General features: G+C 36.1%; 2 protein-coding genes across 2 annotated transcripts; one reads left to right on the forward strand and one right to left on the reverse strand.

The window, feature by feature from the left end:
* The first annotated feature begins 8,119 nt into the window (after positions 1-8,119).
* ttc22 (tetratricopeptide repeat domain 22) lies at positions 8,120-18,361 on the forward strand. The gene is made up of 7 exons (XM_056460018.1): positions 8,120-8,750; positions 9,399-9,454; positions 9,612-9,727; positions 12,000-12,118; positions 12,414-12,575; positions 16,326-16,478; positions 16,566-18,361. Exons 1-7 carry the CDS (start codon positions 8,190-8,192, stop codon positions 17,091-17,093), a joined length of 1,695 nt encoding a protein of 564 aa, XP_056315993.1. The 5' UTR covers positions 8,120-8,189; the 3' UTR covers positions 17,094-18,361.
* A 570-nt stretch (positions 18,362-18,931) lies between these two features.
* ttc4 (tetratricopeptide repeat domain 4) lies at positions 18,932-26,326 on the reverse strand. The gene is made up of 10 exons (XM_056460019.1): positions 26,038-26,326; positions 25,805-25,922; positions 24,535-24,696; positions 24,380-24,457; positions 22,254-22,378; positions 19,956-20,042; positions 19,620-19,867; positions 19,462-19,546; positions 19,227-19,309; positions 18,932-19,135 (listed from the first exon to the last, which is right to left on the reverse strand). The coding sequence occupies exons 1-10, from the start codon at positions 26,146-26,148 to the stop codon at positions 19,024-19,026; spliced, it is 1,209 nt and encodes a 402-aa protein (XP_056315994.1). The 5' UTR covers positions 26,149-26,326; the 3' UTR covers positions 18,932-19,023.
* Between the last annotated feature and the right edge of the window lie 604 nt (positions 26,327-26,930).

Below are 26,930 nucleotides of genomic sequence, written 5' to 3' on the forward strand. Positions count from 1 at the left end.
AGAGATTACTCAACTAACAGAACAACATGTTGTATATGCTATCACAAATTATAATAATTAACCCCTATAGCTGTACAATAATACTAAAAGAAAATTCTCAGTATGCTACATTTATGTATAACTCAAAAAAAGTCTTGCTTCCACTAGAATATAAACAGTGTACGATGACCAGGGGCGGATTTAGGGATTTTGGAGCCCTAAGCAATTCCAGCCATAGGGCCCAAGTCCTGAAATGCACCCTTTCAACTTGTATTTAATATTTATTTATTTAGCTGTTTTTCTTTAATATCACTCAATCTTCTTTTCAACATTTTAAATTGATGTAATCTCTACATTTTTAAATCCTCTGTTTTCTTAAAATGAAAAATAATATACTAAAAATAATATATATTTTTATAAATTTGACTGCTGGACAGCTCCATGACAGATATTTTATTATGTAATATTATTATTATTACATAAAATTACATTATTATAATAATAGTATAATCGATTGTATTAAATAATACTTAATTACGTTAAAATTGTATTTGTTTACCTCTCACCAAACTAAATATGGCAGAAAACGATGTTATTATATATAGTTTATAGGTATAATTTATGCTTCTAGATATTTATTGGGTGCCCCCAGGTTTCCTGGCGCTCTAAGCGGCTGCTTACCTCGCTTATTGGTTAAATCTGCCCCTGATAGGGACTATAAATGTTATAGGTAACATACCAAGTCAGATCACATATAATAGTTTGCAATAAAAAGGCAAGTAGATTTATTAGAAGCGTTGATCAAGATACACTACTGTACAGAAACAGAAAACACTTAAGATTCCTATCCTTTTGCACTCCTGCATGGGAAGATTTTCTTTGATAGGGTTTGAGTATTGTTTCAAAATTACATGATTGAATTTGATTATAAAAAATAGATGAGTGAAGCATGGATAATTCCAGCAAGGATCATTCTCTTGAAATAAGTAAAAAAAAAAAATAGCAAGAAACGCATAAAACATACATAGTGAATGACAGTACATTATAACAACATCACGTTTTCTTTTGTGTTCAACCTCAAGGTGAACAACCTGAAATTTGAAGTACTTAATGACAGAATTCCCTTTCAATAAAAAAAGAATTTATAATAACTACAAATAATGTATTAAGGGGCCACGGTGGTGCAGGGGGTAGCACGATTGCCTCACAGCAAGAGGGTCGCTGGTTTGAACCCTGGCTGGGTCAGTTGGCATTTCTGTGTAGAGTTTGCATGTTCTCCCTGTGTTCGCGTGGGCTTCGGGTGCTCCAGTTTCCCCCACAGTCCAAAAACATGTGATATAGGTGAACTGAATAAGCTAAATTGGACATAGTGTATGTGTGAAAATGCAAGAGTGTATGGGTGTTTCCCAGTGTTGGGTTGCGGCTGGAAGGGCTGCTGCTGCGTAAAACATATGCTGGATAAGTTGGCGGTGATTAACCCGTGATTAATAAAGGGACCAATCTAAAAAGAAAATGAATAAATGAATAAATAATGTATTGATTATAAACAATATTTAAGAAGTTGTGCATATTTGATAGTGAATAAGCAAAAGTATTTATTATGAAATGTGTGTACTGGTAAACACATTCAAACTAGAGACTGTGCCATTCTCAGGTAAAAACCATACACAAACTATATATAATGTATATGTTGAGTGATTCTTTAAACAAAATTCTATTCAGACTGGAACTGTTAAATATCAAATCCCACTGTCTGCTAAACACATCTTAGTCTGACATTTAATATGTTTCCACTAAAATCCTATTCGTAATCTGCTTGCCAACTGTAGTCAGTAAATGGTGAGTTGACACTATGTTTCCATACTAATGAAAAAAGTTGTGGTCTGTACCACATGCCTGATATGCATGATCGGTTTTGTATGTAGTTACATTTATTAACAAAATACAAATTTAGACAAGACGTACAGTAAGAGTCCTTATTCTGCTCTCTGTCAAACTGATGTTCTTTTAGGACCAAGACTAAGTCAAGATGACATCATTAAACATCTGCTGGATGCACAATGAGGATCTCCCCTCTGTTATAGTCATCATGGACAAAAACAGAACAGGAGCGTGAGTTGAACAACCTCACACAACGACCCATAATTCCAGTCTGAGGTAACCATTAAAATGTCACTGTTCATTCACATACTTTGAAATGGGAGCTTAACATACAGCATTGACTGCATGTTGGAAGTACTGTTTCCACGATATGGACCAAGATATTTAACCAAAATAAGATTAATTTGCATATGGATTCCTAATATACTTGAGCAATGCATATTTTTGCCATGATTAAGAAAGACCCCCGCATTTCCAATGTGTGTTTTGCTGTTGTGCCCTTTGCTTGTTCTCTATATTTAGTGAAAGGATTCATTCTAGTGGTCATAATTGAAATTGCACCTATAATGAAAACTACACTGGGCTGGTAAAACTTACAGAAACATGCTTCTTGCTGACAATTGTTAAGATAAATGTTTCATAAACACTCACTGGCCACTTTATTAGGTACACTTTATTGTCCAGCTGCTCATTAACGCAAATTTCTAATCAGCCAATCACATGGCAGCAACTTTTCACACCATCTCTAGGGTTTACAGAGAATGGTCCGAAAAAAAATTTCTTGGCACAGTTTGGTTCCATTACTACCAGTTGAGCATTGTGTCAACACCACAGCCTATCTGGGTATTGTTGCTGACCAAGTCCATCCCTTTATGACTACAGTGTACCCATCTTCTGATGGCTACTTCCAGCAGCATAACGCACCATGTCATAAAGTGCGAATGATCTCAGACTGGTTTCTTGAACATGACAATGAGTTCACTGTACTCAAATGGCCTCCACAGTCACCAGAACTCAATCCAATAGAGTACTTTTGGGATGGAATGGGAGATTCGCATCATGGATGTGCTGCCGACAAATTTACAGCAATTGTGTGATGCTATCATGTCAATATGGAGCAAAATCTCTGAGGAATATTTCCAGTACCTTGTTGAATCTTTGCCACGAAGGATTAAGGCAGTTCTGACGCAAAAGGGGGTCCAACCCAGTACTAGTAAAGTGTACCTGATAAAATGGCCGTGTATCTACCTGTGTATTTTAGCTGGTATATACACTCAACTGCCATTTAATAGGTACACCTACAACTTATGTTTAAATAAATAAAATCACTTTGAATTATTTTAAGTGTTGTGACATGCTGTGTTATCCAGAACATGACTGTGTTCATGAAGGGATGGACTTGGTTAGCAAGGTTATTTGATGTATGTTTAAACAATGCCCAAATAATGCAAAGAAGATATTACATGCAAGAAAGACTGTATCTATATTTTCATATTGCTCATGCCAAATTGTGACCCAATCATCTTAACATTGAAGCAGAAATCAAGACTTTTTAGACTAGAACAACTTTATTGCATTTTGGTGAGTCTAGTCGAATTGTAGCCTTAATTTCTAAGATTTACAGGACTGTTCACCCAAAACTGAAAATTCTGTCATCATTTACTCACCCTTCACTTGTCACAAACCTGTTTGAGCTTCGACTTTCTGTTGAACACAATAGAAGTTACTTCCATAGTATTGTTTTTCTTACTATGGAAGTCAATTGTTAACGGTTTCTAAAACTCTTGAATATTTTCTTTTTGTGTTCAACAGAAGAAAAACTCGGTTTTTCGAAAAAAAAAAAAGGTTTCGAACATTTTGAGAGTGAGTACATTTTCATTTTAAGCAGTGCTTAATTTGTAAATAAATAATTCCCGGAACAAAACCAGGAAATAAAAGTTACCATGACCGACCAAGCAATTTCAGTTTTCCTGGAGCATGACATCATTAAACGGTGATAGCGCAAAAAAAACAGCATAGCATTTCTGAACGGTCTTTAATTATTTTATGCCATATAACGTTATAGGTCTGGACATGTATAGGACATGGACATGGATTTACAGGACATGTATAGAACATGGAGAATAAAAACATGTAGCTACAAACATAAATCATATGAACAATCTCTATTCAATTCCTTTCACTAATATGTGCCAAGTGAAAAAATAACAATTAAATGACCCACTTGGTCTAATCTTCAAGAGGAGCCCACAGTTACCTCTTCTGTCATGTTTTCTGGCTGATTTGAGATCGCTTTGCTTCTGTCTCCTCCTGTCCTGATCCATTCGCGCAGTTTCATCTTCCCAGGATCTCTTTTAATCAGGCTCATAATCAGATTTACTCATGGTTTTGAAAAAATTTAAATATGCGTGACTGCCTCTGCCATTTTGAAAATACAAATATTATTTAGGTAACGTTAGGCCACTGTGCTTTTGTTTATTTTCACTGTTCACTGCATGCAAAACAATCACCAACCAATGAGAGTGACTGGAAACATAAGAAAACTGATTGGTTGGAAATATCATTGAGGACCAATAGACTTTTGCTTTAATTTGTGCATGGCAACTACTATCATGCGCACACAGATTTCACTTGCACTAATTCACACTTACATACACATACACACACACGCAGTTCCAAACAGCATCCAGCAAGATCTGACTCAGATTAAGCACTGATTTTAAGTAATTAGAAAACTGATATAATGTGCTGCTGCTGTAGCTCATCTGCTTCTGCTTTTGTTAGTTGGCTTTTCATCATTCTCTGACCTCTGGCATCAACAAGACATTCGTCCACAGAATTATTGCTCACTGGATATTCTCTCCCTCTCTCAGATTATACTCAGTAAACCTTCGAGATGGTTGTGTATGAAAACTCCAGCAGGTCTGCAAGTTTAACTTCAACAGATCACATTGATGTCTACATGCCTTATAGATTAAGTTGCTGACAGTGATTGGCTGATTAGACATTTTTGTTGACAAGATAATGAACCGTTTATGTGTAACCTGTTTTCCATTGAACTGGCGTATTGTATTTACTGAGATACACATTGTATACTTTGATTAAAATGTATTTTTTAAATATGGAAACAGTCCTGGTTTCCATTACTAATTCCACAGACAAAAGGCAAGCACATGGGTTTAGAATATAAAGTTGAGTAAATTGTTTATATTTTGAATAAACTATATCTAATGACATGAAGGGTTGACATATTAGTACTTGTGCAGCACTAGTGTTGCTTACACTCAAACAAATAACAATAAAGCAATTTTTTTTAATCAAAATGTTCATCAGATTACATGTACTTCCTCAACTCTGGTGACATTTATCTAATTTCTAAGAACAATTTTACTCGCACACAGACCAGGAAGCTTTGGTTTAACAATACCAAAACAAAAGGCATTAAGAATGTTACCTTACATAACATACAGACAGCTGTTTTTGATGTCTTTTAAAACTGGCATAATTGAAAGGCATGTGTTGTTGTTTTTTTTTTGAGTGAATGGCTAAAACTGTCAGAGCCTCAAGATTTTCTTATGGGATTCTATGAAGGTTTCAGTTTCTAAGTAAAATAAGTGTGTGGTAAACATAGCTTGAAATTCTACACACACACAACAATGTTTCATTTTAACAACATATTTTTTTTAAAGGCCAACTCACATTACATTACATGCCAAGAAACAGATTTAGTTAGATCATTGTGTTATCTATGTTGGTGTTTGTCAGAACTTGTTTTCACTAAATGACCATGCTGAATTGCTGCTTATCGTAGAATGCCTGAGATGTGACATGCTGTAATCTGGTGGTCATCCACGTTTGTCAGCATCTCTTGGTGCAGTGGCATTGTGCTTAATGAGTAACTACAAAACAAATTTTAAGGGTGTGAGTGTGTGCAGTTTACATCACTGAACAAAACCTCAAGTTATTGTGTATGCTTACTACAGAGCTTACATTTACATTTAGTCATTCACCAGACACTTTTGTTTAAAGTGACTTACAATTGAGGAGACATTCAGCAACTCAACATGAAGAGGAAATACACACAAGAAGTGATAATTATACAAAGAAACTGATAGTGCTTAGAGACTTTGGTGTTAGGTGTTAAGGGGGAATGTTCATGGTGACTTACCTGTGTGAAGCTCACTTTATAAATGTATTGTTATTTTTTGTGCTCGGTGGCGCAGTGGGTAGCGCTGTCACCTCACAGCATAAAGGTTGCTGGTTTGAGCATCGGCTGGGTCAGTTGGCATTCCTGTGTTGAGTGTACATGTTCTCCCCGTGTTCGCGTAGGTTTCCTCTGTGTGCTCTCGTTTTTCCCACAGCCCATGTGCTATAGGTGAATTGGGTAAGCTAAATTGGCCGTAGTGTATGTGTGTGAATGAGAGTGCATGGGTGTTTCCCAGTGATGGGTTGCAGCTGGAAGGGCATCCGCTGCGTAAAACAAATGCCGGATAAATTGGCGGTTCATTCCGCTGTGGCAATCCCTGATTAATAAAGGGACTAAGCCAAAAAGAAAATGAATGAATGAATTTTTTGTTCTGATTGTAAGAATGTGTCTGGTGCAAATGTGCAAAACTAGTGCAGGCGTCTGTTAAAGTGTCAGAAAGATGAAAGAGTGTGTTTTCTAACAGGTGGCTTGTCAAGCCACTTACCTGTGTGTGGCACACTCAGTTTGGAGTTGTCGTGTGGTGAGGTGGGTAAGAGAAGTGGAGGTACTAGTTTTGACCCCACAGGGGATCATGTGATCGCAGAAGAGATGGGTTTTAGTTGTCGTATGAATGATACTAGTGAATCAGCAGTCCATGTGGGAACGCGAAGATCATATAACCAGTGTGGAACACTGAATGAAAAGGTTTTGGAAAGTGACTTATAGGCCCAATCTCAATTCTACCCTTTCGCCCCTCATTTTGCACATTCACGTGAAGGGGTAGTGGTGTCCAAATTCTCTTGGCTCTTGGCTAGATAGCCTTTGACACTGAGATTTTTGAGGACCACACTCGAAACCAAGGAGTACAAAAATTTCCCAGAACACACCATCTACAATGGCAGCATAACAGCACACGGACGTAAAGAGATGCACAATCAGTATTTTTTGTCATTATTAAAACAAACAAGCGTACGTTTTAATACGTTCATAATGGCGTTCATGTTTTACCGTCACGCTTTAAAAAAATAACGATAAAAAAAGATACATTTTGCTATCTATAATCCATAAAGTTATCCCACATCATACTTTCACATCTGACACTGGAATACCCTGTCAGAAATGTCTAGTGGCTGGGAATGAGCTTTTTACAGTGTCTGCTATAATGTTAATGTAGTTATTGGTGTGTTTACATAGATGAATATGGCCACTGTGTAAATGCACAGTATAATTACGATCTTATTGCCACATTAGATCGTTATGATAACATGATATCATTGCCTTCAGTGATTTCCTGAAGATAAATACCTATAAATAATGCAAATGGAATAACTACAGCAGTCACCATCGTCGATCTCATATGAGGTAAGAGCTTGTGATGACATACGATAACATGTGCAGGTGTTGTAGTGCTGTCCGATTTCTTAGGGGTAAATTTTGAAGCCCTTCCCCTCTGTTTCAAGGGCCAATGGGAAGAGGTAGGGGTACAAAAAAAAAAAAGAGTTGAGATTAGCCCATAGCCTCTCTGCGATGGTATCACAAGGTGGTGCTCACTTTCCGACCAAAGGCTTCTGAAGAGGATGCAGACCTTCATGTAAGCTTCCTGTAAGCAAGCATCAAGGATTTGAACTTGATACAAGCCTTAACCAATGCAGACAGATAAAGAGACATGGGTTTATTGAAGACCAGACGAGCTGCAGTGTTCTGGATCATGTGGAAAGGACCTTATTTTTGACTTAAAAATGATGAACCCCATTATAAAAATCCATTGACAAATGTTGAGGGAAGCAGTGATGAACTAGTCTTCCAGGTTCTGACGTCACAACACCTCTTGGCTCTCTGTTATTCTAATTCATGGTAAATGACAAACCCTACATGACTCCAAGGTGTGTCACTTAAATTCAGAAAGCAAGACTCATTCTTTACACAGTTCCCAAAGCAGACGCCCATGTTTTCCTTTCAAATTAAAATAGTTAATGTAAAAACCACAGTGTAGAGGTTGAGTAACATGTTACAGGAAGCAAAAAAGCACACATTCAAGATGCACTCGTGTCTTATATCTCCTCCTCTTTAAACCTGTATTTCCTGTCCAACTTATAAGTTTCTCTGTCTTCCTCAGACATTATCAGTACGTGTGCAGGACACAATGGAGGACAGCATAGAAGAAGACATCGAGTCTCTAATTGAAGGAATGGCCTATATTCCCGGCCACTTTCATCTGGAGTTAAATTTGAATGGTGAACCCAACGGATCAGCCACCCTTCGGCTTCGGGACACCCAGATGAAGCGGGAGAGCCTGAGGGCTGAGCTGGAAGCTGAGACCGGACGATTGCAATATGCTGTGCGTAATATACTGGGTGTGCTGGCCTTTCATATGGACGAACTAGAGACAGCAGAAGAAACATTTCGAAGCATCTGCCAAGAGGATCCAGAAAACCTCAACGCCTGGGCCAACCTGGGATATGTTTATGAACGTCTGGGCCGTGAGGTGGACGAGGGGGAGTGTGTGGAGCATGTGGCTGGCCTCATGGGGCGAGAGATGGGGGAAAACCAGACAGACTGCAGGCTTAGGGCAGCACGGTGCTTGGCTGAACAAGCATACGCACATCCTCATGATGTGGAATTGGAGAGGGATGAAGATTTACGCGAGAGGCTGACAGCGGCGCTGATGTTATACAACCGTGCACTCGATTATGGAGATGAACTGGTGAGAATTTCACTATTTCTTATGTACTGTACGGGGAAACAAACGTTGTAAGAGAGTAGTTGACAATACAATTTAAGCAATTATGAACATATCATTTCATTTTTGTGGTGCCAGTTAATGTAATATTTTATTCAACTTTAAGGATTGTCTTAAATATATATATATATATAATGCCTATGTTTCTCAACCACATTTACTGGAGGACCACCAGCACTGCATGTTTTGGATCTTTCCTTTGTCTGTCACCCATTACAGGTCTTTCAATCTCTGCTAATGAGCTGATGATCTGAATCAGGTGTGTATGGATAAAGAGACACAGTAAATGTGCTGAGCTGGTGATCTTCTAGGAACGTGGTTGAGAAACACTGTATAATCTGATATTTTTAAGATAAATTTTAACTCTGACAATGCCACAAGAGATACTATTTTTTATGTTCTTGTAAAGTTTAAAAGGAATAAAACAATAAACAAACAATACATTTGAACTGAATTTTAAAAATACTAGTATTTTTGGAATCAATTTTTTTTGCTGTGAAATTTGCATACTACAGTACAATTAGTGCCTAAAACACAGGGAAAATAATAAGGAACCAATAAGGAAACTGCCAACTAGTATCAGTAACTGTCTTGTACTTTAATTTCTTACAGATACCGATGGAGGAAAAAAGAAATTGGTATTTCAAAATGGCAACAATTTACATAAGGTATTTACATACGTATTTTTTACACCTACATGTTCCTTCATTTTTAACATATCAAACATGACAACACATCTGGGCATTTGAGGAATCTCTGTCGTTCCTTTTCACATACTAAAACATTATTAAGCTGATCTTAACTTTTATTGGTTTGTTTTAATAGGTTAGACGGAATTGTACGGGATTCAAAAGACATTGACCTCACAAGACTGAACTATTTCAACAAGGGTCTCAAGCTTCTCACGGAGACTGTAAAATCTGAGAACACGCATCTCAAAGGTAATTTCCACACACTAGATATAATTTACTAAACAAAAAGAGTGTGCATGTTAATAGGTGAGACAATAATTAGGGACTTATAATGGTTGTTAGAGCCCCAGAAGAGAGTTTTAAGGTTTAGACGATGTTCTAAATGCAATATATAAGATTTGTAAATATTGAATACATTGTACATATAATGGAAAGGAAGAGCTTTGGACATAATATGCATAAAAATATTGATGTTTTGGCAATTTGTTCCATTATTTAGATTAGTAAATTGTTCCTTGGTCATTAATTAATTCCCTCAGTTTAGGCAACAATGGCCATGTTGTATTAAATATTTTCTGTTTTAAATATTAAACATTTTAAATATTAAATCATGACTACAATTTACTAAAATGACAATTTACTAAAATCAACTAAAATGAGGGGGAAAATAGTACAATGAGGTCACAAACTAATGTTGAGTAATATAAATAAGCCCAGAAAATATTAGGATGTTGCAATGAATTCTTAATTCCTGACAACTACATCTTGTTGGTCGATTTCACATTGACGGGATTCATTGCCACACCTTCAAGTGCTTTTAGTCTGTCTATAAATGTTACATTTAATTTTCTCTCACCTTGAGGGCCCTGACAGTTAGAGGCCCGGGGCATCTGGCCCCTTCCTTTATCCACTTCTACATAAACGGTGGAGTGAAAAGTTCCACAGACCAGCCTTTCCAGTTTTATGTTGCCACATGTCATGCTTGGCTCTTTTATGACCCCTTATCGCCTTCTAAAAGATCTCAAATGTCAAGAAATCATTAAGACGAGAGCTGTGTTCATTATAAAGGCCTCGTCAGTTTACCAGAGCGAGAGCTTTGAAGAATTGAAGGGTGTAGATTGAAAAAAGCTGTTTCTTGGAATACGCTTTAATGTCCTTTATCAACATCTTGTGCAGTGAATCATGAAAAGTGTCCATCACAAATTTCCAATTCCGAAGAGGCCTGTTTTGAGTACTTAGGTTTGGATATGGTGTGCAAAACTGATATGGTGCTCTTCAGAAAGATGTTTTATCTCATTCATAATTAAAGGGGTGGAGCAGGGTGTTTTTTTAAGGCTTGGTTGTGTTTATAAGATGCAAAGCAATGTGTGCTCATGCTTCATTTGTAAAATAAAATAAAAAATATGATGTTATTTTTGCATATATCTTACTTTGATTATATATAGCTACTCAGCTAACATGAAAGCGACTGTCATATTTCCTAGTTTCTCTGAAAGGCCCGCCCTCAAGAGGCTCTGATTGGTCAACTAACATAATGTGCTGTGATTCGCGCATCACGCTCCTACAACCATGTGCTTTGCACTGTATAAACACCATCAGTCAGAGAAGCTGTTAGCCGTATCAGTTTGTGCCTGAATAAGACAAAAAAATGAAAAGGACACAGCTGAACCTCACGCCTGCTCTCTAAAATAAAATCTGACAAGTGACCAGAATAAGCATGCGTAAGTAATATTGAGCGTTCACCTATCTTTTTCAAGAATGTTATTTGAGATGTAGAATGCACAGAAAGCAGCCGCATAGAGAGACACTGCAGAGCTGCTGAAGATTGTGGCTGTTTGACGGATAAATATGAATTTGTAGTTAAATTATTAACGGTGCCAAACAGCATTTCCCATTGTTTACATCCTTGCTACAACACACCGTTAACACTAGACACTATGCATGTAATAGATCAATTTTAACAAATATATATACTTACAGGTTGTGGCTCACAATCCACAGCTTCGTCTATTATGGTTTGAGGAGTTTTAGCTGAATCCAGCACTAAACTAGGAGAGATTCTGGAAGCTCTCCTTTGTCAAATGCTAGCTATATATTTTTATAATTCTTTGGAACATAATTAAAACTAAATTGTAAGCACTTCTCTCTTTGTGTCATGTCCTTTGGAAGCTTAAATACCCAAACAGAACAAGCTCTGTGTGAACAGCAGCATTTGGATGACATTTTAGCTTTCTCTGCTATGACATTACAGTGCCACTGGCAAGGGCCCTTTGCTGCGCAGGGTGTGCATGCATGGTGAATGCACGAAACCTGAATTGTGATCTCACTAGCCCGGATGTATTTTTTGTAGTCCCTAAACTTCCTCCCTTTGCATTAAACTTTGAGCCTATTACATTCAGAGTTTAAGAAGTTGTTTTATGTTCACACAACTACATTACAAATCAACTAAAGTGTAAAACATGATACTGTAGCGGACCACCCCTTTAAGTGTTTGTTTTTACATCTCTTCTCTTCTTTCTAGCCCTAGCCTGGTGTTATATTGGTCTCATGCTGGAGCGAACAGAAGAGTTTTCCACTGTGCCAATGTCTGTCCATGACTGTGGATACTCTGGCTCTGACCCTCTGACGTGCTACGGATCGGTACTGTATGTCAGGCTAGGAACAAATGTAGTCTTATTGTGGTCATGCAAGTAGATCAGATTCCAGCATTACGGTTATCTGCCCACATTTGCTCTGTATCCACAACAGGCGTGGGTGTGATGCGTAACTTTGTTGTTTCTTGACACAGTTGTTAGAAAGATGTGTTCAGGCTTAAGTTTGATGTGATTACACATAAGCTGATAAATTGAAAGCTAATAATCCTGTGACTATGACTAGTGATGAGTTGTAAAAGCCTCTGCATGCTTAGACTGGTTCTCAATGCTGACTTCCACAGGCCATTAAGCTTGCAACGGATGATGCACTCATACTCAACAGGCTAGCGAACGTGTTCTTCCTGTCAGGCAAACTGGAGATGGCCACAGGAATCTGTAACATGGCACTCAGTGTTCTGCCTGATGCTGAACTCAATTGGCAGGCATACTGCACTCGTGCCAAGGTAAGAGAAGTTATTTTAGTATTATTTTACATAGGCCTATGAATGAAAGTCTGTACATTCATAATCATTAATTATGTTTAATTGGCAGTCTATGTTTATTTTTTATAACCTTTCATTGACTCATACTCTAGGATAAACTAGGATGACAAAACTAATGCCTTGGCAAAGACAAAGAAACACACCTATTTTTGACAGATAAGATTTAAATCCAGCTGATGTCAAATTAAAGTAATTAAACAAGCCTGCCCCAGAAAGAATTAGGACATTTAAAATGCATCTAGGGCGACACGGTGGCTCAGTGGTAAGCACTGTCGCCTCACAGCAAGAAGATTGCTGGTTCGAGTCCCTGCTGGATCAGTTTGCATTTCTGTGTAGACTTTGCATGTTTACCCCTTGTTGGCGTAGGTTTCCTCTGAGTGTTCCTGTTTTCCCCACAATCCAAAGACATGAGCTATAGGTGAATTGAATAAACTAAATTGTGTATGTGTGTGAATGAGTGTATGTCGTTTCCCAGTATGATGTTTCCCAGTACTGGATTGCAGCTGGAAGGGCATGCTCTGTGTAAAACTTATGCTGAATACTTTGGTGATTCATTCCGCTGTGGTGACCCCTGATGAATAAAAGGTTCAAGGAAAATGAATTTTCCTTCGGCTTAGTCCATTTATTAATTAGAGGTTGCCACAGCGGAATTAACCGCCAACTTATCCAGCATATGTTTTACACAGTGGATGCAACCCAGTACCCAGTGCAACCCATACACACTTAGTCTTTGCATTGTGGGGAAAACCGGAGCACTCGGATAAAACCCATGCCAACATGGGGAGAACATACAAACTCCACACAAAAATGCCAACTGCCCCAACTGGGACTTAAACCAGTTACCTTCTTGCTGTGAGGTGACAGTGCTAACCACTGAGCCACGTGTTCCCCATATTTGCCTGAATTATTCACAAATAATTTAATTCATTGAAATGATGTTCATTCAGAGCCCCTAAAATAATGGTCTCAAACTCAATTCCTGGAGGGCAGCAGCTCTGCACAGTTTAGCTCCAACCATCTCTAACTCACACCTGCTTAATAGTCTATAATAGTCTTGAACACCTTGACTAGTTACATCAGCAATCAGCAAACGAATGTGAGACCTATGCCCTAAAGAGACAAGGTGATGGTGTTAAAAAGAAAGAAGAAAAACGATATTTTAAGGCTTTTGCAAATAAATGCTCAGATTCTCTGGGGAACAATACTTTTGATTGAGAATGCAGATGTTTTGTGAGAGCTTCTCAGGGGAATGCAGTATGCATACCTTTGTGAAAGAATGCAAAGTAATAGACCTGGTTTTGTGGCAGAATCTTTTATTTTAGTTTATTGGAGAAATGCAATACAATAGGTCTACTTTTTGGGGGTTAAATTGAATACTTTAAGGAAAAAGCAAGATTTTGTGGGTCGATTATAATAGTTTTGTGACAATTTAGTTTCTCAGGGAATGCAAAGAGGCTAACTTTTGAAAGAACACAAAATTTCTGGCGAGATCATGATACTTTGACGAAATTTTTGAAAGAAAACGTAATGCAACAGACCAAGATTTATGATATTTCACGTTTTTTTCAGGGTGAATGCAATATTTTTGCAAGAGAACACACAATTTTAGGGCGTCACAGTGGCATAGTGGGTAGCACGATCGCCTCACAGCAAGAAGGTCGCTGGTTCGAGCCTCGGCTGGGTCTGTTGGCGTTTTTGTGTGGAGTTAGCATGTTCTTCCCGTGTTGACGTGGGTTTCCTCCGGGTGCTCCTGTTTCCCCCACAAGTACAAAGACATGCGCTATGGGTGAATTGGGTAAGCTAAATTGTGTATAAATGTGTATGGATGTTTCCCAGTGATGGGTTGCAGCTGAAAGGGCATCCGCTGCGAAAAAACATATGCTGGATAAGTTGATGGTTCTTCTGCTGTGGCGACCCCATTTTAGTAAAGGGACTAAGCCGAAAAGAAAATGAATGAATGAATGGCTGTCACACAGTTTCTTAAAGGAATACAATAGGCCAACATTTGAAAGAGAACAGTATCGTGGGAATGTAATATTTACAAACTTTAGTTGAGTGAACTACTTTTAAATAGAACTAGTTTTTAAGAGAATAAGAAGTTTATTGAGACAAGGTAATAATTTTGTGAGAGAATTTTTATTTTCAGGCTAAACACTAGGCCTACTTTTATGAGAGATCACAGTTTTTGGAGGTAAATGCAATATGTTTGCTTTTGTGAAAAAAAGAAGCTTCTTTGGGAATACAGTGCTTTTGAGAAAACCCGTTTATTGCTCAAAGCAATTGGTGTGCTTTGGTGAGAGAACTGGTTTTAGGGTGAACACAGCAGACCTGTTTTTCAAAGTGAATGCAAAGTTTCTTGTGAGAATGCAACACTTTTGCATGAGAATGGAAAAGATCTGTGTGAGCGCAGTTTCTTGGTGGAATGTAATTCCGTAGTGAAAGCAAAAGCATTGAAACTTCAGTTTTCCTCCTGTGTCATTTTTATCCCATCACCATGTCCCGTTGGGGCCTCCATGCATTCATATACAGTACAGTTGAAGTCAAATTCTTTAATTATTAGCCCTTCTGAACTATTAGCCACAATAATTATTATTAGAAGATTTTTTTTCAACACATTTCTAAACAATAGTTTTAATAACTAATTTATAAAGAACTTATTTCTTTTATTTTTGCCATGATGACAGTACATATTTTATTAGACATATTTTGAGATAGCTTCAGCTTTCAGCAACGTTTTAGCTTAACGTGACATTTAAAGGCTCAACTAGGTTAATTAGGTTAATTTTATGGCAAATCATTGTATAAAGATGGTTTGTTCTGTAGACTATCAAATCAAAATACTACTTAAGGGGGCTAATAATATAGACCTTAAAATTATTTTTTTTTTTTTAAACAAAAACTTTTCATATTCGAGCTGAAATAAAACAAATAAAACTTTCTTCAGAAGAAAAAAAATATTATAGGAAATACTGACAAAAATTCTTGCTCCGTTAAATATCATTTGGGCTAATACTTCTGACTTGGACGGTATGTGTAGGTCATAATTTTAAATATATGAACATCATCGACTAATGACCAGAGAATAATTATGTTTTATTATCTGAAGCAAAAAAAAAAGCCTTTAATATTTTCCTTAAAATATGTGAAGATGTTGATTCTTGTTCTACAGTTTTAAATGTACTTAAAATATATAAATACAGTTGAAGTCAGAATTATTAGCCTTCCTGAATTATTAGCCAGTTTATTTTTTCCCCCAATTTCTGTTTAACGAAGAGAAGATTTTTTCAACACATTTCTAAACATAATAGTTTTAATAACTCATTTCTAATAACTGATTTATTTTGTCTTTGCCATGATGACAGTAAATAATATTTGACTTGATATTTTTCAAGACACTTCTATACAGCTTTAAGTGACATTTAACGGCTTAACTAGGTTAATTAGGTTAACTAGGCAGGTTAGGGTAATTAGGCAAGTTATTGTATAACGATGGTTTGTTCTGTAGACTATCGAAAAAAATATTGCTTAAAGGGGCTAATAATTTTGAGCTTAAAATTTTTTTTTTAAAAATGCTTTTATTCTAGCCGAAATAAAACAAATAAGACTTTCTCCAGAAGAAAAAATATTATCAGACATACTGTGAAAATTTCCTTGCTCTGTTAAACATCATTTGGCCTATATATATAATTGCCTTTGCTGATTATTCTCCAGCTTAGTGTCACCAATTATGCAAAGGATCTTGACAAAGCAAAGAGTGGCCTAGGAAGTATTCCTGACCGTCAGAATCTGAAAGCGGCCCGTGCAGACCTGGAATGTGTTCTGGCTGTCCGACCCTGTTTGAGGACTCATTTGGAGATGGGTCAGGTAATGACGACAACAAAATGAATAACTACCTATAAAGCAACTATATAGTTCGACAGCATAATTAATGTACCTCTCTCCTGTTTCCAGGTTTACTACTACATGGGTGTGGATGCTCTGCAGGAGAGCCTGTTGGTCGATGAAATGGCCATAAACCAGGCCCTGGTCAGTCTAGCTAAAGCTCTGCAGTGTCCTCTGGGCTCTACAATCTCGAAACTACAGCTTCTGCGAGGCCGTTGCCTGCTGCTGAAAGGAGAGGAGCAGAATGCCATTGACTGTTTCAGGAAAGCACTTGAACTGGAGCCTCCCATCGTTCAAGATACAGCGATCCTGCGCTGCCTACTACAGGCTATTCTTATGAGCTTCACCCAGAGCGGGAGAGACACAGGTCATGCCATTATCCAGTTAGAGGAATGTTTAAAGCAGGTGGAGGAGCGATATGGATCTGCTGTAGTCCAGACTGAGTTGAAGGTACTGTGTCGATCGCACACAGATGAAGTGACGGAGCTCTCAAAAGATTTGGTGAAGAAGGGAAGGCTGGAGGTGGTTAGAAAGTTGCTGAGGAGTGTACAGCCAAAAGAGAAAAAGTATTCACTGGGAAGATCTATTTCTATTTGAAAGGATCTATGGAAAGTTGACTATATAATGTTCTCTTGGGCCATTGTTTTATGTGTTTAGGAGGTATGCACATTAAGACGAGGATTAACAATACTGTAACTATTCATTTCAAACTAGAGATATTCACTTTTGGTAATGCTGAGTGAAGGACAAAATGGTTTTAACCATATTACTATGGTTTTAAAGTTGTTTAAGTCACTTTGGAATGTTGTCTTTGTGGCTTTTCCTCCAGAAACAGGCCGGAAAGCATGAAGAGCCTGTTAAACAATAAAACTTACAAATCTGCTGTGGGGTTAAAACTACTGAAAACCTACACTCAAAGAAAGGATTACTAATGCTTGTTCAAACTACCTGTTTAAAATGAATTGAAACAACACAATTCTTGCCATTTCTTTGGCCAATTTATTTGTTTTATGTTCAGTCCAATTTGTAAACCATTAAGTTAACTTAAGCATTTTGTGTTGGGACAACATGAAAGAATTGTGTTGGTCCAACTATCCGGTTAGGGGATTTGTAGTTCCCAGCATGCTTTGCGTGGGATTGAATTGAGAAAGGGAAATGTTGACAATAAAAGCAATCTTAGGTGCTTTAAGTTAGAGTTTAACTTAAGTGCTTGTTAGAGTTTAATCTTCACTTTAGTTTGAAGATTAAGAAGATTTTCATGTAATGCTTTGAGTTTTGAGGTTACCACCTTGCAGAAGCACCCATGCTTTGGGTGTTAGAATAACTGTCCTAAAATGAGTTCAGTCTCAAACAACTGTATATGTAACTCATGAAATATGCTTAAAATGGCTTTTAGTTAATTTAGGATAACTTCAAATAAAACTATAAAAAAATAAAAAAAGAGACTTCAGAATGTACGACACATAATAGTATGATATTATCACATGCATGTATGATATTATCAGACCTATGAGTTTAAGTTAAATACAATACATACAAATGTATTTAAACTTTTATTTGATAAAATCAAGTTGGACCAACTCAATTGCATTTAAATGTGAAAATTGTTTTTTGCTACACAAATTGATTGAAAGGAAATCCTGCTCTCAATTAAATTAAGTTCATCCAATTAGTTATTTTTCTGAGTGTAGGGACTGTTCCCTTAGGAACATTCTCGAATTATATCATGTTTTACACTAACTTGTGGTTCATATTCTGCTGCTGTCATTAAAGTAAAGGGGGATTTTAAGAGACATTATTTATGCTTAATTTTTGCTGATAATATTGTTTGTAATAAAAATGTCATTAAAATACAAATGAAAGGATTCACTAGTGCTCTCGTACCCAGCTCAAACAGTGTATTGAAATTGCATGAAAAGTATATCCAAACGTGAATTCTTTTTGCTTGCAACATAATTAGGTCTAACAATTGATCTTAAGAAGAAATGTAGCCAAAACAAAAAAAATCTCCACTCAAAAATGTGATGATTCTGTGGAAATTCTATGATAGTTTACATTCACAATATTCCAACTGTAAACCTTCTGTAGAACATACAAAAAGCTAACAGTGTTCAAAGTATCTTTCTTTTTGTTCTAGAAAGCAAAGTTTGGAGGGTAAATGATGACAGAAATGTATTTTTTGTGGGGTGGGATTATTCCTGTGAGTCCAGAGAGCATACTTATGCAATAGTAAAAATGTTAAATATTTCAGTAAAATGCTAACAAGTCAAAAAATAACGGTCATGCATTGTCATCCATTAAAAGTAATGCAAACTTTAGCTGATCTCAATCGCTGGTTTGGTTCAAATAACAGTAATAGAAAATTGGTGGGACATTTTAAATAAGAATGAATCATTGATATGGAGAAGAACTGCACTTCAAAGTTCACGGGGGAGTTTTCTCAATAGGTGTGGGAGCAGCAATGTCTTTAATAGAAGTGGGTTGATTTATGACAAAGGCATGTAAAGACTTTTAAGGTCATTCCAAATCATTTTAAACATTTTAATCTTTGCACCTTTTTTCCTGATAAAAACTGCTTAGAAAACGGAGATCCTGATACCAGCACAATGAAACTAGGTGTTCCTGCCTTCACTGAGCACCTGGAAAGAACAAAACAGAGATGAAAACATTAAAGACCAATTCAAGTGTTTAAAAAAAAAAGAAGAAGAAGAAGAAACTCCTCTGAAATACTTTTGGTGCTGTAGAACTCCAAGAAGTGACTCTTGAAGATCAACTTGATAAAGATTTCCTTTTTCAGGATCTTCAAAGAACAACTGGAAGAAAAAAAATCATGATTGTGAAGCTGTAGATGTGTATGAATAAACTTAAAAAACATCCATTGCATCTAATTGCCATTCCTCAAGCTAAATAGCTCTGAAGAATCAAAGAAAAAAAAGGGTCCACCGGTGGATCTCTGTGTACCAACCTGCAGATTCTGTGGCTGATATTTTCGGTCTGTATCCCAGGGAGGAAGCTCTTCACCAAACATCACTGCCAAATGGTCTATGAAGCTGAACACCACAAAATGAGTAGCTCCAGAAAAGATACACATCAAAATAGCCATGTTTCAACTTTGTGACAAACCTGGCGTTCTCGCAGAAAGCAGAAATGAAGTCTGTCTGGCTGTGCTCAGGGTAGAGGAACAGCACTGGCCAGTGAAGGACACCCTGTTCATCCATATAAACCCGAGCACCTGTTGCCTCCTGTGAGCCGATTCCATCAAGCTGAAGATCAGCCAGAGCTCTAGAGGTGCCTTCATCTCTATCCTCATCCTCGCTGTCTGAAGCCCTATGAGGAGGCTGCTCCGTCTTCAGGAGTTTAATTCCTCGCTCCTGAGTAGAAACAGTCATTAAAAAGTTCCCTAATTTATACTGTTGTTTATTAAATATTTGTTTTTATTCAATTTAATATCTGTGGTACCTTAATGGCAGCTAACAATGCTTCTTTCTCATTTTGCTCCTTCTTCGCTTTAACCTTCGCCTTCCTGGCATCTCTGTCAGCTTCTCTCTAAAATAACAATACATTACACATTAGAATGAGGGTGGCCAAACCTTTTCTTATGAAAGGCCAAAAAACCAAACTTGATTCAGTGTGGTGGGCCGAAGGTAAATATATCAAACACTATTCCATTAAAGCTGCCATTGGTGATTTCCTAACTTATTTAATATATAAAAATAACTGGAAAACATTACTTTATATTAACTAATGAAGTATATATGTATTTAATTTTATAATGAACTTATTACAGTTATAAAACAATCCCATTTATAACAGAATGAAGTTCTGTTGCCCCTGTTTTGGCCTTGATTTGCTTGCTGATGTCTTCTGCACTGTCCGCTATCTGTCAAGTGACAGTATTTTTATATTTTAAATTTTTAAAAAATCTGATTCATTTACAAAGATGTGATTGAAAATTTTTATTCCAGTTTGCTTTTTTGTAGCTCAGCAATAAAACAAACAAAAAAAAGTGATGTTAAATTAAAACTTACGATCTCTGTTAAAGGCATTCGCTGCAACCCTTCCCATCAATCTCACTCTCTTCTCATATGGGATGGTCAAATCAAAGTTTATCATGGGCCAACTTTGGCCTTGGGGGCCTAGCTTGGGTAGCTTTGCATTAGAACATTCATATTCTGATTTGATGCTCAAGAAATAAAAATATTTTCAACATTCAAGATAGCTGGAACCATTATTAATATTTTATCCACTACGAACTAATAATTTATTAATAACAGTGAGCACCTAATTTTCATATTTGAATGATATCTACATGATCATGTGACACTGAAGATTGTACATAAAGAACGAACACAAAATATATTCTGAAAAAGGTTGTGAAAAACAGGCACTGACTTCTTAAGGCTGATTTTTACTTCTGCGTCAAGCGCACACGTATGCTACGGCGTGGCCTACGCGTGGACGCATAGCTCTCGTCGCTGATGCGCACCTCTCAAAAAATTTAACTACACATCGCACCGTGCAGTTACTCATTGCCATGATTTTGTGTAATGTAATAATAATAAACTATAATTAAAGAGCAACTCCATATTAATGGATTTAGTTTCATCACTCAAGCATATTAAATTCTGAACTTGACATCCTTTCATAGAAAAATATTATTGATATATCATGTCTATTGTTAGAAAATCCAATAAAGCACTAATTAAAAAAAACAAAACAATAGAAAGGGTTGTTTTAATTGCTCACTGTAATGCTATCCATGATGTAGGTGACTTAATTCAGTAGAAGATTGATAAAGGTTTTTTTTTGTTAAAACTGTGGTCCTTATTGATTTTAACAATTTAAGTTAATGTTTACTGTCAATTTGACAATCAAAAAATTAGACCCTACCCTAAGTTTGATAGACTCTACCCTAACATTTCCAGATTCCTCAGTAGCGGAAGCAGTCATAGCTGGGTGAACTTAGAATGCAGTGAATGGGAGAGTACAACAAATAGTTTTTTTACAATCCCATTTGCTGAAATAATAAAAGAAAAATGGCACGATAGTGCTATAAAGACTCAGAAAAAGGGGAAAAATAGTGTGAGACTGATGATGACAGCCAGAGGAGAGTCAAATTTACTCTCAGCCCCATACACATTGCATTAGAAACACCTCACATAGCGGTAATTTTTTTTTGTAATTTGACGCAAAGATAAAACACACATAAGTGCATAAAAATGTTCATCCGTTTAAAAAAAAATCTAAATATTAAAAACTATTAAGGATTTAAAATTATGATGATAAACATGTCATAACAGTCCTGTGAAAAGGGTTTATTGTTTCTTTTTTTTTTATTATTTGCAACATCATTATCATTTATAACTTAGCGAACAGAAGTTTTTTTCTCTTTTTTTTTCTCGAACAGCTTGTTTAAATTATCTGGATTAAACAAGTTATTAACCTGTTTACTTACATAGTCAGACAATGACATAATGTATATTAAATTATATTAACAAGGCACCCAAATAATGAATAAAGCATGGATGTTTAACAATCAGCCACGACAAACCATAACCCTGGGCGAGTAAATTTTCATCCAACTGAAATGATTATTTTTATAAACTATCCCTTTAAAATAAACACTATACTTTTAAAAATATCTTGTGTTCAACAATATAAAGAAACTCTAATGACTGAACCATAAAATGACAATTTTCGTTTTGAACTATCCCTTTAAATCCCAAACTGGTCACTACAACTGTCAGACATTTCTACCTTCTGTTTATCAGCTGTGGCTCTCAGCTCCTGTAGTTTCTTGTCAGTGGGAAACAACTTTAGACCTTCATCACACCACTTTAACGCTCCAGTGCAATTACGCAGCTCCAGCAAGCACTGTGCTCCTACATACAAAAACATGTCAACATTACAGATAAACATTATACACATTGGGCCTGTTTCAGTAAGGAGGTTCAACCAACTCTGAGTTTAAACTTGAACTCTGAGTTGATTTACAGAGAGATTAAAAACTCAGAACAGAGATTAAAACTTTCAGAACAGCCGATCTGAGTTAGGCCAATCAATTGTGAGTAGACCAACTCAGAGTTAAGCCTGCACACCTCAACTACAAAAAGGCATTATCAATGGAGTGCAGATATAACGAGTGACCATGGCAACATCTGAAAAAAGAGATCAGCATTTCTTTCTCCAGCTGAACTTGATGTGCTCATGCAAAGTTATAGCAAATATGACCATATTTTTAAAAAAGCAACACCACTGCATCAGGGAAACAAAAATAGTTAGCGTGAAAACATAGCTGCTCAAGTTAATGCGTAATTTTACATTTAAAGTATTTAAATAAGTATAAAATTTAAGTATAATAAAATAAGTAATGTTTTGTGTGACGTTTATAAAAATTTTACACGTTCCCACTTTTATACACGTTGATCAGTTTTAATAGATTTAAAAGTGCACTTGTGTGTCTGCCTCAATTATTAATCAAGTGGTAGAGGTTGATGACATTAACAATGTAAGCAGAACTAAAAAATTGTTTTTAGAACGAATAATAATCCCATTAATCTAGTTACAGAACATGTCGAAGGTCAGTGAATTTAGGCTAATTATTCATTAAAAAAAAGAACAAGCCCAAATAAAAGTTTAGTTAGCATCTCAGTTATGAGCATATGTTTTTTACGCGTATTTTCAAAGGTTTTGTGCATCATGACGTTTCCCTTAATTGTTTTCTATGCGCATATTCAAAATGAGCATTAAAATAGGTGGGTGGAAACGTAAGGCTAAGGCGAGAAATACCGCTATGTCTTTAAAAAAGGGGAGGAGACTGACAGAAACTCTGAGTTTAGAGAATAAAACCTGCTCCTGACCAGGTTAGCTTCACAAAGTAAGTTTACCTCTCTTTCAGAAACAGGCTTGACTTACCCTGCTTTCTCCTGTATGACAAACCTGCCATTTTGAAACGGAAAACCCAGAGTTTCTCTCATTTCAGGGTTAAAATACACCCAGGAGTTTTCACTTAACATCCTTTCTGAAACAGGCCCACTGTGTTTATTTTTTTACTTACACAAAATAATGCATTTATAATAATTTCTGAAATAATACATGATAAATAGGTGAGAGAAAGTCAATTTAAAGACAGCAAGATTCTATATAATAGAGTGCACTCAAATTTATAAAAGCAAGTGGTGGTTTTATTGTATCAAATAATAATTTAATTGAACAAGTACTTAAATTCAGTATTGCCTCACTTATTGATCATGGAAAGGCAGGAAATATTGGCCTCTATTGACCTTATTCTTCAATGTGGAAGTGCACTCATTTTTGCAATTGTTTTAGAACTTCCGATTGAGTTGCAAATGGGAGAAGTGACTAAGAATAATAAGCGGCAGAAAACGGTCAAAGTGCTTGCTCTACAAACAAGTGTTAGCATGACTAATATACAGACAAAATAGAATAATAGAATAAGAAAATATCAGTTTGCAACATCAAGCAGCAAAACTACCTGTTTTTAACATCTGAGAATGAATGGAAGTGAATGAGACCAGAAGTCTCGAGCCAAAAAGATTTAAATAGCTGTGCCCGCTCGTACGCAGAGAATCTACAACTCTCTTTCAAAAAAGGAAATAAACACTCATCTTACAACATTTAACCTGAGATGTTTTTCATGTGGACTGTATTAAATGATCACACTTATTTGAAATTTGGTAATCACTTATGTTGAAGATCAAACTTACACAGACATATAAAAAAAAGTCAAGTTTGCCAACTACAAGTGACTTTACCTGCTAGACACTTCGCACACTATTATCTTTACACAAAAAATATAATATCAGAAACAACTACTTGCAATTTTCTTCTTGAAACAAATAATATATACACACACAACTCACCTCTTATAATGGCTTTAATGTGGTCTGGCTTCAGTTTCTTTGCAGCTGTAGCATCATTTAAAGCCGAACGCATATTTCCTAAAGAAATCATGTAATTAAGCCAAAGCGGGAAAAACTAAATTATTCTGAATGTCTGAGGGAAAAACTGACTTTACCTATATGAAAATGTGCAGCTGCACGGTTGGTGTACAAAACGGCATTGAGTTCAGGATTCGTAGAGTTCATTTTCAATCCTTCTGTGTAAGAAACAACAGCTTTCTTGTACTTCTTCTCCTTGAAGTATTCATTCCCCTCATCCTTAAGACCTTTGGCTTTTTCTGGAATAAAAGGAAAGTTTAAATTATACTGTATCATGTATATGAGAGCTGTTGATGTGACATGCACACGACACAAATAAATATAACGAAGATTGTCATCATTTAAAATGCTGTAAATTGTTAAACATTTCTTTGTCTTTCATTGACCTCTAGTTATATATTACATTTTTAAGCCAATATTACATTCTCAAGCATAGTTTAATAAATTACAGCTGTTATAAATCAAAAAGACACTCCTAAAATTATTAAGAAATACCTAATTTTACAAGTGGTTATATTAGTAAATAGTTCTGAGGTTGAACAAGAGATTTACACATCTTGTATACATCCCTCGTTCAGCCTCAGAACTGTTCTCCCAAGCTCACCTCACGTCCTCTCATTCCCTATTTTTGCACTACTGTTCATCGTCTACAGTTATTTCTACAGTAACTTGTTGTTTAGTGTGATTTTTATTAAAGTATATATTTACATGTTTGCACTGAGTAGTAAGATGCACTTAATCCCACCACACATGTATATAATGTACATTGTATACGTGTACAGTGACAATAAAAGGCATACTATTATATTTCAATGTTTTGTCTTCCATATAATTCTAAAAACATAGGAAGTTGATACATTTTGTTACTGAAATCCACGTTACAGGCAATTCCACTGAAAACTTCAATTAGTTGAAGGATTCTATTCAAGGTCATGTATGAAGCCACCAGTGAAGCCCATAAACCCCAAGAATTTTTGGAACCACTATAAAATTAAGTTTTTTTTGTCCTGTGCACAATATAAAGATAAGTGTCCAACAATGAAGATAAATAACTCTCGTACTATTTGTATATTATTATTAAGAGTTGGTTTTCTTCATTTTGCTAGTTCCCACCACAGAATATTTTTACGGAACAGTAAAGTTAAGAAACATTGAAAGAATTGATAAAGAGTTTGGGACCACAGTTTTCATAAACAACAGACTTAAAATAACATAAATATAACTATTTTATTCTTCAAAAATGGGGTTTTAGTTAAAAAAACACTCCCCATTTGTCAACTAGCCAGACATTTCCTTTCTTCCATAAATAAATCATTCATATGTTATAATAAAAGAAGCTCCAGTTACCTTCAGGAGTTCTGTCATCATCATGTATAATAGACTGGATGCAGGCGAGATCAGGGTGTTTCTCTGGGTCAATGTTTTCTGGCGCTGTCTTCATAAACATGGGCACCTTATCAAACTCCTGCAATATTTATAAAGGGTCTTTACACACAGGATATGACTATTTTATAATAAATATTTACTGATTATGACACGATAATGTCGGTGTGTTTTTATGATTAATTAGCAAGTCTTACCTCCTCCCAGTTGCTTTCATTAAACGCATTGTGGTATTTCTGTGTTTTAAACTTCTCCATGAATTCGTCCATGCCATCGTCGCTGTCTTCCCCTTGCGTTGGTGCAGCCATGTTATCTCCTTAAACTTATTCTGTAGTGTATCCCACGTAGTTCTTGGTATATCTTATTACGTCACGGCGTTCAGGTCGTGTTTGTAATGACGAACTAAGCATTAAACGCAAATTATGATAAAACTGTACAAGCTGTAGCAAAGACCCACATGCTCTCAGCAAACATCTGTTTCTCTGCTGCTCGCCACACATCAAAGAAGCATTACCGCCACCTGCAGGTCTGGAGTCAAAAAGTGAAAAGCAATACAGTAATAAATATTGAAATAAATAAGCATTAAAGTTTTGCTCTATCTTGAGTGTCCCTAATAGCTGATAGTTAATAGATGTTAGTATATAATAACAAATACTTGTGTTTGTAAAAAGGGTAATTAAAATGATTAAATCAAATAGTGGTTTTAAGCATCAAATAGTAATTTAAATAAATGTTGTATTAATTCACCTATTTCCAGGCTATTAATAGCAGAGCCAACTAATTATTGTTAAATATATATGCAAATAAAAAACATTCAATACGCACCTGGAAAGTTTTATGTGGATAATATTAAATTCACACTGATTATAAGTTGGTAATTGTCTGTGAATACGTGTTGCATGTTTTATGCAAAAATAAATACAAAATAAACAAAAATATAGGCAAAAACAGTTTTTTCTGACTCTTTCTGGTGACTTTTCTAACCATTTCAGTTGCATTTTTAAAGCATTTTACCAGTAAATGTTTTTTTTTTTTTGCTTTATTAGATTAACTTTCGTTCCTTTTTTACATAAAATCACTAGCAATGTCT

The sequence above is a fragment of the Danio aesculapii genome, chromosome 6 (genome assembly GCF_903798145.1).
Source record: "Danio aesculapii chromosome 6, fDanAes4.1, whole genome shotgun sequence".
Lineage (NCBI taxonomy): Eukaryota > Metazoa > Chordata > Actinopteri > Cypriniformes > Danionidae > Danio > Danio aesculapii.